This window comes from Strongylocentrotus purpuratus, unplaced genomic scaffold (genome assembly GCF_000002235.5).
Source record: "Strongylocentrotus purpuratus isolate Spur 01 unplaced genomic scaffold, Spur_5.0 spur5_scaffold_18, whole genome shotgun sequence".
In the NCBI taxonomy this organism is placed as follows: Eukaryota; Metazoa; Echinodermata; class Echinoidea; order Camarodonta; family Strongylocentrotidae; genus Strongylocentrotus; species Strongylocentrotus purpuratus.
In genome coordinates this window covers 22,043,092-22,056,503 of record NW_022145603.1, presented here as the reverse complement: position 1 = coordinate 22,056,503, position 13,412 = coordinate 22,043,092, and the positions used below count along the sequence as shown (strand labels likewise).

Sequence of the window (13,412 nt, the reverse complement as noted above, 5' to 3'; positions counted from 1 at the left end):
GCTTATTAAGGAAGACCCTTTGTTATATCCCTCATGCTGCACTTGACAATGAACATGGTAGATTTTGTTTTGGTAATGAATAGTGGGTTACCAGGGCGTATTAATCCATTTTCAGAAAGGAGTGGGGCTGGACACAAACCCCCTCCAAGCTCTGCCTCAGTTAAAGGTAAAGACCAGTTTTGCAAACGCCCCCCTCTCAAAAAATGAAATGGAAGCTCTTATTACAAATCATGTGAAAGAATTGTGTTTTGACTAATATGTGATCATACAAATGTTGCAGAGAATTGATATATTTGGTAAATTATTATATCTATTTGGACCTGATAGATATAACGTACGTGTCACGCACGTGTGGGGGTAGTCCCATATACATATTTCTGTGTACAGTGCTTGTAACTTTATCAAGACTGGGCCAAAATTGTTATCATTTTGATGATTCCAGATCGAACCTTGCAGTAGTACACACCAATACTTATATGCTAGATGATCCACCTTTTCTGATCGATTCCACAGCGTTTCTTTCACACTGCAATCGCATGACCATAACTGGTCTTTAACTTTAATACTTGAGTTAATAATGTTAAACACTAGCACTGTCTATACTTGTATGCTCAAATAACTAAGTGAGAAGAAATGACTCCATTTTCCAATTCTGTGTATATAGGATTTTGAAGGAAAGACAAAATGACAAACTTCAAACTTTATAACTGTGAAACCTGAAATGCATGTGAGGTGAACATTAGTTGACGTGGCTTAATTGCATGTGTGAGTAGTTCTATTCACCTTGGGTCATTACTTAAGATTCTTTGAAATATCCCCTTCACTGCACTTAATTGGCATTGTATGGGGACCATTTTGTTTTGGTAATGAATAGGGAGTTTCTAGGGTGTTTAATCCACATTCCTAATCCATGCATAGTAGAGTGGAGGGGAGGGGGACAATACCCCCTCCCAGCTCTGCCTCATTTGATCAGCATCTTTCAAATGATAAGAAGACAAAATGATTATTGGACCATGTGGATGGTGGTATTCATTAGACCAAATTATAAGTAGACAAAATGATTACAATAGCCCCTCCCAGCTCGACCCGCCTCATTTGATCAGCATCTTCCAAGAGAGCAACACATACTTTAGGGAAAGCGTTCCTCTCCCCAGTACTCGAGTTTGGGTAAGTTAGCCTTTACAATATATCATAAGTTTGGAGTCAGAAGTGTGTTAAATCTGCATCAAAATACAGGAAATCAATAAGTTAAATAAGTTAAATGAGTTAAATGGGTAAAATAGAACACCCTCCCAGCCAGTCGTGACAGCCCCGTCTGTCGAAGCCTTTCGTCTCCAGTAGCATCCTGGTTGTGAACATCTTAACTTTTTCATTCTCACTTGATATTTATTTTCATTTAGTAAAAAAGAAAGAAAAAAGTCTGTGACATATATGAACGTGCCTTAAACACAGATCTAACTCCCTTTTGGTTCTTGGCAGATGATGTTCTCATATATAGTGTTCTTTAGATTTTTGTGCCAAATTTTGGGTGTTGCAACAGAACAAAAATTGCCCCCACGTTCACCTTACAGAGTACATGACTAAGAGGGGATTTTTGTGCCATGTGTTGGTGTTGCAAAAGAACAACAATTGCCCCCACTTTCACCTTAACACTACTAAAAGGGAATCTCTTTAAACTACATTTTGTTTTCATAAAGAAGCATTTTATTCAAACAAAAAAGGACATTCTCTCATGTTCCTCATTGAAATCTGGGATGGAAGTTGAATTGTGCGTGACATTTTTATTAGCGGATGTATATGTATCTATTTCAGGAACATGCATGTCGCAGGGTCGCTAACATCAAGGCACTGTCGTGAGACTGAGTGGTATTGCGCAATGTAATGTACACTATGTCCTTTCAATGAAATAATAGAAGGTTCTTGAATGGCAGTCATGTTTGTCATACTTGACACAGTTATTACCTCAGCTTTTATACGGCTGCTATTACAGAGCTCTAATTTTTTGCAATCAATTACGAACTCCCAAAATCAAGCGCAAGTCTTGCGCTGATTTGCAAATTTTGCAATTGATCGCGTCTCAACTTTCTTACAGTAATATACCCATTAGTGAGAGAGAGAGAGAGAGAGAGGGTGGGGGAATAAAAACTAGATCTAGTTAACTTTTTTAATTGTTAAAGCTTCGGAAATTTAGGAGGCTAGTTGCAAGGATGTTGAGTTATCAATCGCAACTTTCTTGCAACGCCCCCTTTAGTCTTCTTACCTTCTGTTTTTCCAATGGATGCATTTTATGGGGATCGCGCAATTAGTCGAGACTTTGCGCTCTGTTTGGGACGTAAGGGAGGGGTGAAATAAAAGGATTGAGGAAGAAAAAAAAATGTAAAAACAGACAGATTCTAGACAACCCATGGAGCTGTGACGCTTTACCAACACTTTGAATTTCATTGATTAGGACTTGAAATAGACAGATGCCACGCCTTCATGTACAGCAGTCTATAAAGAAACATTTTGGTTTCAACATACCATCAAAAAGTCTGTATCCAAAGACTATCCAACCCTATCATATTATTTAATTTCTTCTTTTCTGTCTTTCTCCTCTTTTTTTTGCACCGGCTATCACGTATCAGGAAGGATGACAGTTCTCTGTCTCTCTCTTTATGTTACATGCTGAGAGGAATTTCCTACTGGATTAAATTACAAAACAATGCTTGCATCATGAGATCACATGAGTCTAATTATAACATGCAATGCCATAACAATACATGATCAATGTATCAAAGTTGAATATTGATTATCAAGTGGGAGCATTATTGGTGAAAGTGATTGACTCTTATATGAAAGGTCATGGGTTCAATACCCCAGGGCAGGTTTGTCCGTTAGGCAGGGTATTCAAATCAGGAAATTATCAGGCCAGTAACGTTTTTATAATTATCATTATCCCTCATAAATGTATCATGGCGCAATCTTATCTCTAATTTTGATATTTGCTTCCATTCACTGTTTATTTTATGAAGAAAAAAAATTATCCCTGGGAAGGCTTTTATATAACATACATGCCTTTTAAAATCATCAATATTTAATGCACTTTTATGATCCCTCATAAGTATTGTAATTGATCTTGAATTCATCATTCATCATAAAAAACATACAAAATACAAAACATAGTGTACAAGTTAAAGAAAAAACATTTAACAACAACAAAAATGTCAAATGAATGTGGAGACAGCTTGGGAAGCCAAAAGCTTTATTGGTGCTGCCACCAAAAGTGTATCATATCCTGTCACATAATTTGATAAAAATTTCTTTTGTCAATGATTGTTTCGGGAAAAAACCCAGAGAAGGAGTACACTTGCATTAAGAGCATTTTGAAGATGTGATTATTCTCGAGCTTTTACAATTTCAGCATTTCCAGGTCTCTGACGAGTATATCATACGCAATCCAATCTCAGGTTATTATGATCTAACTGCGTATTGCCACATTTGTTTTGGAAATACCCAGTGTGGGGGTGTATTTACATATAAGCTTTTTAAATTATTAGTATGCATGATAGTGGCCATGCATCTGCCTTTTAATTGGGCAGCATGTGCATCCTTCATGCATATTCATGACTGTACCTTTGATCTCGATTCTGATTGGCTGCAGCTGAGGGGCTTGTTCAAGAGATTAACAAGACTTGAACTTTGCCTTGTGATGGTGGATGTAACCCTACAGTCTACATGTGCAGACCCTTTTAAAACTAAAGCTATTTGCTTCAATGGATCAATTCCATGGAAGGAATAGTCAAATTTTAATGAAATATTGGCAAAATTATTTATCAAGCACAATATTAGAATCTTCTATCGATCATCTTCTCTCAGTTTGACTGTTGATTGGACTATTTTTTGTAACATTTTTTCATACAGCTCTGTTCTAGTACACTCTTCTCCACTAGAATATGAAATATATATCAGACAAAAATAAATATACTAAAAACAATGAAAAGCCTTTGCCATGGAGTTAATTTTCTAACAACCACAGCCCCCCCCCCCCTCCAAAAAAAGAAAGGGAAATTACATGTAAAACAAGGGATTTTAAAAAATAAACTTAATGATTATTAATCAAAGAGAAGTATTATGAAGATATCATGTCTTGCTTTTATTGCGTTTTGGCTTACATGAAAGATAAACAAATTCGATATATTATAGGGGGGGGGGTGGGAGGGGGACTGTGATGCCCCTTTGATCGCATTAATAACCTTTAATCCACTTACAGGAATAAGCCAGTTTCGTAATGTAACCAAATTTAATGCATACGTCTTTGTGAAGTGCCTCAATACAAATTATTTCATTCACCTGATAAGAATAATAGTATTTCAATAGTCAGAATGCAACTGCATATATTAAGTGTTGCTAGGTAGGTCAAGCCATAATGTTTGTCCAACCTGGCAACAACTTAATATATGCAGTTGCATTCTGACTATTGAAATACTATTATTCTTATCAGGTGAATGAAATAATTTGTATTGAGGCACTTCACAAAGACGTATGCATTAAATTTGGTTACATTACGAAACTGGCTTATTACACCTGCTTTCATCAAGTGGTATAATATACATGTTTTGGGGGATCTGTTTGCTGGGCTTGATAACACACAGTTCAAGCTAAGATTCTAAATCACTAAGCTGAAAAGGAACCAGTCAACCATCAAAATAGCAGACATCAGCGCATTCGTAAATTGTATAGATTATAGAATCATTCAAGAAAGCTTTACAATGAAACCTTGGCAAACTATTGAATTTTTGAATCAGGTGCATAGCAACCATTAGGTCTGCTCTCTCAGTTATATGAGGAGGCAGGGGTGTACTGTGTTGCAAGTCAATAGTTCAGAAGTAGCAAATATCACAGATTTTCTTGTGTGGGGGGGGGGGGGGCGTAAGTCCCTAAAACATCTGTGACAGGCAAATTGAACAAACACAAATTTTAGCTGCCACAAGGGCAATAGATTTTGATAAATGATCACATAATGTGCCTCCATCTAGTGTCCCTACCCTGCCCAATATCAAATACATTAATATCTTTATGAGCTAGCATCATAAACAGAGCAAATACTCACCTATAATTAATTACCTCTCACGACAACAAATATTGACATGTTAATGTGCGAAGATTTAGAGGAAATAAAATACAATTTCTTCCATATACATCGAATGGTATACCTCCCTTTTCCTTTTCACCTTTCTGTTCACTTACAGGTGATATTTCAATATCAAAACATCCTCAAACATTTCCCTGAAGCTCATTTGTCAAAAATAATTTGAAACAAACGCTGTCATTCTCAACCTTGTACCAGAAACCAAAAGATAATGCTGACAGCAAATGTAGTTCTGCACTCAGACTAGCACTTAGCACTCTGCTGGCATGAGTTTCTCACCTAGGGTCTGAATTCGCAAGACTAGGACACGACTAGACATGGTTTAAATAACAACACAATGCACAGCCCATCCCACTTTGCAGGCAGACCCGCACAGCAGCACTTCTGGCCTTTTCTATGCTCTTAGCATGCAGTGCAGTGCACTACACTACTCTCCACTGAAAATATTGTACAACTATATTAAATCAATTTTGCTGTTTACAACTGGAGCCACTTGCATCAACATCTGGTTTGTGCTTTGTTTACATGTAGCTGAGAGCTAAAGAGAACAACTGCGTATTGGTTTTCAGTTTCTGCGGGTATGTTGTCAATATTAATGATTTATTTTTAATGTTAATGTTTTCCTCAATATTTGATTCTAATAGCAGTTGTTCCTCCCCTCATTAGATTGACAGACTACAATATTTCAAATCTTGTCTCGATACCTTTATTGGCGAATGTGTAAAACTGATGTCGTTGAAGAGCCTGCACCTTTGAATGTAATTTTAAAACAGATATATGATGCCATATACATGTAGGCCTATATGATGGATATTATCATTATTTTGATACTGAGAATACTATGGATATGAATACTTCGGAACCAAGTAAGTTCGCTCCTGCTCATAAATGTATTACTTCTAGAAATTATTACAATGTCCAGGAGTGATAGTGAGAGTTAAAAAAAAAAGGTTTTTAGAAATCTGAGCAAGGCGTTCATTTTTATTTGAATTAACTTTGATATCTGATACACTGCAGAAAAACTCTTTTTTTAAATTTTATCATTAAGTTTATTCAATTCTTCGAGGTGCATTAAGTGTAAGTGCTCACTACTACATGTTATGTATGTTCTCCTTTCAACTGTCTTTAAGTAGCTGATACATCTCAAGAAAAGAAAAGAAGAAAAAAAAAAAAAAAAAACGAAAATGCAAACAAACATTGCCATATTGTCATATTATCATACCTCTTTATGCTTCTGTACTATTTACAATCGTAATCTAGTGTTTACTACCGTGATGGTCATGATCATACTGAGTATGTAAACTGTTGAACCATGCAGAAATAATAAATGAATGAATAAATAAATATTGGCTTGTGAAACCAAAAGGCACTTCATTTTGGCAGGTAAAGTGATTAATTATAGCTACTATGCTTGCCTTTAATCTTACATTAATTATCTGACGATCACAGAAAAAAGCATTTAGTACTGGCTCGTGAAAGCGTGAAACCATAGCAATTTAACTAATACTGGTACTTACACTGTGCCTGCATTACTTTCGCTATAATGACATTTAATGGTTTTCTATAAAGTTCATCCTGATACAAAGAACCAGACTAGGATTTTTTTTTTTTAATGGGGGCTACTTCTCCCATTGCCTCAAAAAACCAAGGGGCTCCTTTTGAAAAAAAGGGCTACTTTCTTAAAGGCCATATTGTAAGTTGTAACAATGGACTTTAAAACCGAGGTGATTCAATTATTGCAGGCAAGTGAGGCAACTCTAATGTTTTCCTTCATATCAATTTAATATCTGAATATCTGCATCTTTTTCATTATCAATATAATTCAATGCTTGAAAACCTGTAATTATTAGCTACTGACATACAATGCTGCATATCGATGGCTTAATAATTTTAAGGCAATTCAATTTCCGAAATTGCTTTATGTTTTCCTTCAAATTTACATTAAATATCTCAAAAATCTAAACAATACATCTACCACTGGCTTGAGGAATCCAAACAATTTAATTCATACTGGGACGTACAGGTACCTCTATTATTTCATAAAAAGGAGAAAAATCCCATGCCAAGTCTCATTATTAACAATGCAGGGCTAATAACAAAATGGACTATAAAACTGAGGCGATTTGATCATTGCAGGCAACTGCTTCCTGTTTTTTCATATTTTTCCATACACGCTTTCATCATTAATGAAGGCAAAATTCAAGGTCTTGAAAATCTGCATTAATTACCCACTGACATACGATGTAATGCTGCATATTGATGGCTTTTGTAACAAAGGCATTTTAATATCCGCAGGTGCTGTACATGAACGTTTTTCTTTACACTAACATTAAATATCCAATATATCTGAAAGCCTTAGCCATTGGCTTGTGAAACCAAAGCAATCAAATTCATACTGGTACCTCTATTACTTTTGCTATAATGGTTTCCTTTAAAGCCTGTCTACACTAGTTTGACCAAGAGGAATTAGACCTCCTGCATGGTCACTGACAGGTGGTAAGAAAAAGGGGACCATGGGAGACCAACAGTCACCGCTAAGGCATTATTTGCTACATAGAGGGTGCAAGTAGTGCAGTGGGGCTTTAAGGTTCATCCTGATTCATCAAAAGAACACCAAAATTGTGTTTAAAACTGAGGTAATTTGATCATTGCAGGCAACTGCATCCTGTCTTCCTCTATATTTTTTCCATAAAACTGGCTTGAGGAACTGATGCAATTTAATTCATACTGGTACCTGGATCGCTTAAATGATATGGGTGTCCTTTAATCTTTTCCGGTACAACTAAGGATATGCGATATGGTATTTAAAACCGAGAATATTGCAGGTACAAAGCCAAAGGCTTGTTAAAAGTATGCCACATCAAACTGCCACAAATTTCTTTGGTACGTGTAACTCAAAGCCAGCTACTACATGCGTAAATGGTTTGCAAGTGGGGATGGAGATAAAAGTAGCCAGTAAAAAAAGCAATCTCTATGCTTTCTGATTTATAATTCCTCTGTGTTATAAGATAAGAAAATGTGAAAGAGCAGTACACTTTAAAATACTCTGCATACCATTACCATCATGGCATATATATTTGAATGAATAGGGCTTTAATATTGCCATAAAGATTTTCATTTCTTTAGAACTACGTGGAGCTTTTCTTGTTAAGGGTATAACCAGGGGTGAATCCAGGATGTTTTCAGGTGGGGGAGGTAGTGGTCACATACAATTTTGAAAAATTCTGACAAAAAAAAAGATATGCTTTTTTTTTTTTCTTCATATTACTTCGGTCAAAAATGTAAAGGCAGTGCACAAGAACATACAATTAGTGGGGTACATACATGTTTTGTATACTTTATGCCAAATAGGGTTTAAAGGGGAGCGGGCATGGGGTATCCCCCACCCCCCCTTGTGCCCCATAAATCTGGCATTAAAAAAGCCCTCTGTTAAGGATCCCACATTGAGCCAAGCAAAATGTACTCTGCGGTAATATTTAATCTCACTGAGTAGATTATGCAAATACTCATGAACATGTAGCATCCATTAAAAAACTTGTCCAAATAAGTTTATATTATTTATGTTTTTTCTTTTAGCTAATAAATTTCCATATCACAAACATAATACTTGTAAAAAGGCATCAACCATAAATGACTCATTGCTTTTATGCACTCAAAATAGGCGACAACATTTTAACGCCTTCAATGTTCAATAATGATGGGGCCACACTCCCACAGGGTAAACAAAAATATCAGAATGCAATAACAGAAAAAATGTACATAAACAAACAGCAAACAAATATAAAAATATACCAAACATACCAGGGTTCAGTGAGCAATGAAGCTCTCAATTGAAAATAAAAAAAGGGCGTAAACCATATGCGCCACAGGCTCTTTCATGAAATAACAATAGGGAACAGCATTGCGACGCCTTCAATGTTCAATAACGATAGGCCACAGGGTAAAAATAAATACCAGAATGCAAAAACAGAAAAAAGTACATATTATAAACAAACAAATGTCCCAAACATACCAGGGTGCAGTGGGCAGTGAAGCTCTCAATTGATTGAAAATAAATAGGCGTCAACTATAAATGGCTAACTGCTTTTATGCAATCACAATAGGCATCAAAATTGCGATGCCTTCAAGTTCAATTCAATAATGATAGGCCACAGGGTAAAACAAAATAATGCTCTAGAAATAAAAGAAACCTCTGCCCCCCCCCCACCCCCACCCCCCCACACACACAAACAAAATAACACATAATGTACACATGTATTGCTGGATATCTGCAATATGAGCTTTTGTGAAGGAAAACAAATAGCATTTTTCATGCTGGTAGGCCTGTGGATTCTGCATGCCCAACTTGAAGGAAAATGGCACAAGCATAAAAGGCAGTGTTTTGCCTATTGCCATGGTAACCAGAGCTGTTGACCATTATTCTAATATCACCATCACTACTAATTGATTCAATCTCTCTTCTGAACAAAATGACATCCGATGATGAGCAAATAGCACTTGGAGTTTGTGTAATTTTTTTTAATCTATCCCTCTTCGTCTTCTCTCTGAGAGGATTTTTGTCTTCTGTTTTTCCTCCTCGATTTTAAGGAGATTAACACCATGATCTGTATCCTACAAAAATGTAAACCGAATGCTGGGCTTAAGATTTTTTGTTTAAAAAATCAGGCTGAACAAAGGAAGCTAGTTTGGGGTCAAGGGTTATCCTCGTTAGATGTGATATAAGACCCAGGGTCAGGTTTAAGTGAATTCAAACAATATGGTCCGATGGGTATACTTTGAGTGCTACTCTATAAATCAAATGGAATATGGTTGTCTAAATGTGTCTAAAACACATTTCTATTCAAGAATTGTTATACTATACCGGTATGTGAAAATCTATCAATGATGAATCATCTGCTATAATTATAGCTTTCCACTATTAACAGCATCGATTAAAGGTAAAGACCAGTATTGGAAACGCCCCAATTTCAAAAAATGAAATGGAAGCTCTCATTACCAATCATGTGAAAGAATATGTTTTGACTAATACATGATGATAAAAAATTTGCCGGGAAACCGCCTACTAATTCATTTATTTGGTAAATTTGTTTCTCTCATGGTCTGTGAGAGATATAGGGTAGTCCCATATACATCTTTCTGTGTATAGTGCTTGTAACTTTACAAAGAATGGGCCAAATTTCTTATCATTTTGATGATTCCAGAACCTTGCAGATGCTAGATGCTAGATGGTCAACCTTTTCTGATCGATTCCACAACGTTTCTTTCACAATGCAATAGCATGACCTTAACTGGTCTTTACCTTTAACCTAGAATTTGGTATGGAATGTTATTCAAATACTTTGAGAACTAATTAGGGGAGCATTATCTGTTTGCAATAGCCCAATAGACACTGTCATACTACATGTATATCTTTAAATTCTAGGTCATCATGGTGTTTCATGAGATATATATATATTTTTTAAATGGCAAGTAAATTTCAAGTTAAGCTAGCACACTGAACAAAGTCTGCTCTTTTGGTGGCCATTTAGCAGGGGAAAAACTCAATAGGCTATAGGTTAATACAAATTTTGATAAATTATTAGCTATTAGACCACAGAATATGAACAAATTTCAAAACAACTTATCTATGATGGCCCATATTGTCAATATTTTTTGATAGAAGGTATATTACTACTCTTCCTTTCTTCTCTCTATGTCCTCTCCTTTTTTAATATGTTTATACCCTTTCTTCCTTTTGCTCCCTCTCTCTCTCTCTCTCTCTCTCTCTCTCTCTCTCTCCCTCCCTTCTCTTTCTCTTCCCCCTTACTCTCTTTCCCCCTCCCTTCCCCTCTCCTCTCTTTCTCTCTCAATTTCCCTCTCCCTCCCTCCCTCCCCTCTCTCTTTTCCTCCCCCCTCTCTTTCTCTCTCTCTCTCCCTCCCTTCTCTCTCCATCCCTCCCTCTCTCCCTCCATCCTTCCCTCCCCTTCTCTCTCTCTCTCTCTCTCTTCATCTTCTTTGTCTTTTGTTTTTCCTATTCTTCGTTTTCCCCTTCTCTCTCCCCCTCCCTCCATCCCAGTAAATTACCTATACACATAAATGCATTGATCTATTGGTCTATCAGATTGTCTAACCAACTCTTATAAATTCTCTCCTCTTTCCAACAGATTAAAAGAGCCCTGACCTAGGACTGCCAAACTTCTTCAAAAGAAAGCTGACAGAACTGATATATCAAGCAACTATACTACAAGACCAAGTGATGACTTCTCAAAAATATTGCAAATAGAGGATCAAGGGCAGCAGAAACAAACTACTTCTTGTTCCAACTTGCCTCAGATTAGCAGTTATTGCAAACAAATAACACACACTGTCTATTCCTGATGCAAGATAACTTTGGGGAATTCCACATTCCATATCTGTACTGAAATAGAGTTAATTATTCATACATTCCTGCATGTACATCAACATCTACACTATACCGGGGAATTCCAACTTTTGGCAACGGACGTGTGTTGCTAAGGGAACAGCCGCCCATGTTGATGTTTGACTGAGTGAACACAAGGTTAATTGAATAGCGACTGTCTGCGAAGCTGCTTTGTGACGCAAGAACCACGCTTTCAGAACCTCGCCATTTGTTCAGATGATCAAGATAGTCTGTCTGGTGCAATAAACATTGATATCTGCACAACATAGTTCACAGAGGACAGTTAGTGCTATACTTTGACTGACTTTCACTACACAAGAACAAATGAGTGGGACAACAGGAAACAACAACAGGATCATGGAGGAATCGCAATGCCAGAAGAGCTCCTCCACCAAGGCCCAGGCCTTCTATAACTTCTTCCGGAGCATGAACAACAACGAGATCCAGATCAATCTGGGCCAGATCGCGTCAAACCCGGACCTGGACAAGCAGGACCTGGCCCTGCTCGTGCTGATGCTTAGGAACATTTCACAGCCATACGTGAGGCGGCTGATCCGCGAGTCGTCGTGTTCGCAGATACTGCAGGGCATGCTGGAGACGGTGAGGAACAACGAGAACAAGAGAGGGATGAGACCTTTCCCTGATGACGTGGAGGAGATTGAGATGATCATCCATGGCCCTCCTCTAAGCCCAGACATTGCATAGATCTTGTCAAGTGCACTTTAAAGACATATAGAAGTCAATCACCAGGGATAGCCTTCAGTTTTATGACCATTAGACCTTATTGTAATGCTTTGCTTTTCCCTCACCCAAAGACTCTCCGAAAAACTAGCGGGTAATTCTTGAAGGGGCTACGGGTTTGCTGTGTGCGGATTTGTATTCCCATAAATGGTATTTCCAACAAGTCTGGTGTCAGCGAATTATGGCTTTCTGTACATGGAAACTGACGACCCACTCCCCTTAAAACATTGCAGGGTGCATGACTTGCTAACTTTGAGTTCTACATTTAACAATGTCAGGCAGGTGGAGAAGATTTATCTATGGCCCACCTCTAGCGTAGCTGTTCTTTATCAAGATTCAAGATAATTTATTGTGTGATTTAAAAAATACAAACAAAAATTGTCCTCCACTGGCAAGTGACATACATATACAAACAACATATAAATACATTCGAGGATACAAAGAATCAAATTGAACTTCAAAGAAACATTACGAAGCTGGTCCAACTTCAAGCCCAGATGTTTAGTAAAACTCTTGTTGATCTTAAATGTAGCCTATCAAGTGCATTCTTAAACGCTGAAGGTGCATAACTAGCTCCATTGGAGTGATAACTTCAAAGATGAATTGAGAAGATGCATCTAGAATACTATCTGCAATCCACTTTGAAGCCGAGATGCTTCCATAAATCATGTCAGACTTTTCTATTGTGTGAATTTTAAAACATTGCAGGGTTCATAACTAGCTCATTTGAGTTTTACATTAACAAATGACAGCAGAGTTTACAAGATTACCATCTATGGACCCCCTCTATGAAAGCCCTTTCACTTTTCTTTTAACTTAATGGTGAATGAAACAATCATTGGGAGAAAAAATATGAAGGACATAATCCATTACCAAGGAATGATAGTGACCTTATTCAAAAGGTGTACCTATGATAAGTCAACTTTCAGAATGGTCTTCTTAGGGGAAAGCTGACGATCTGTGCTTTCGGAGTAACATATCTTATGAAGAAATGTGCCGTGAGAGGATAACATAACTTCTGTGTTTCTATCACCTCTAGCATTTCATAAAGAAATGTTTTTTTTAATGTTTCTTTGAGAAAAAAAAAGAACTTCTGTGTTTCTATCACCTGTGGCATTTCATACCTGTCAAGTAACACATCAC

The 13,412-nt window shown here is 37.0% G+C and overlaps 1 protein-coding gene across 2 annotated transcripts; it reads left to right on the top strand.

The window, feature by feature from the left end:
* Positions 1-1,040: 1,040 nt before the first annotated feature.
* LOC105445933 lies at positions 1,041-13,356 on the top strand. 2 transcript variants are annotated; one of them, XM_011682086.2, is made up of 2 exons: positions 1,041-1,167; positions 11,272-13,356. In XM_011682086.2, exon 2 carries the CDS (start codon positions 11,853-11,855, stop codon positions 12,231-12,233), a length of 381 nt encoding a protein of 126 aa, XP_011680388.1. In that variant the 5' UTR covers positions 1,041-1,167; positions 11,272-11,852; the 3' UTR covers positions 12,234-13,356. The 2 variants fall into 2 exon arrangements, with proteins under 2 accessions (XP_011680388.1, XP_011680389.1); XM_011682087.2 differs by lacking the exon at positions 1,041-1,167 and adding an exon at positions 5,478-5,706.
* Positions 13,357-13,412: the final 56 nt, after the last annotated feature.

Bases quoted from the DNA above. Each gene is read 5' to 3' on its own strand.
- LOC105445933 (XM_011682086.2), top strand. From the start codon at position 11,853: ATGAGTGGGACAACAGGAAACAACAACAGGATCATGGAGGAATCGCAA.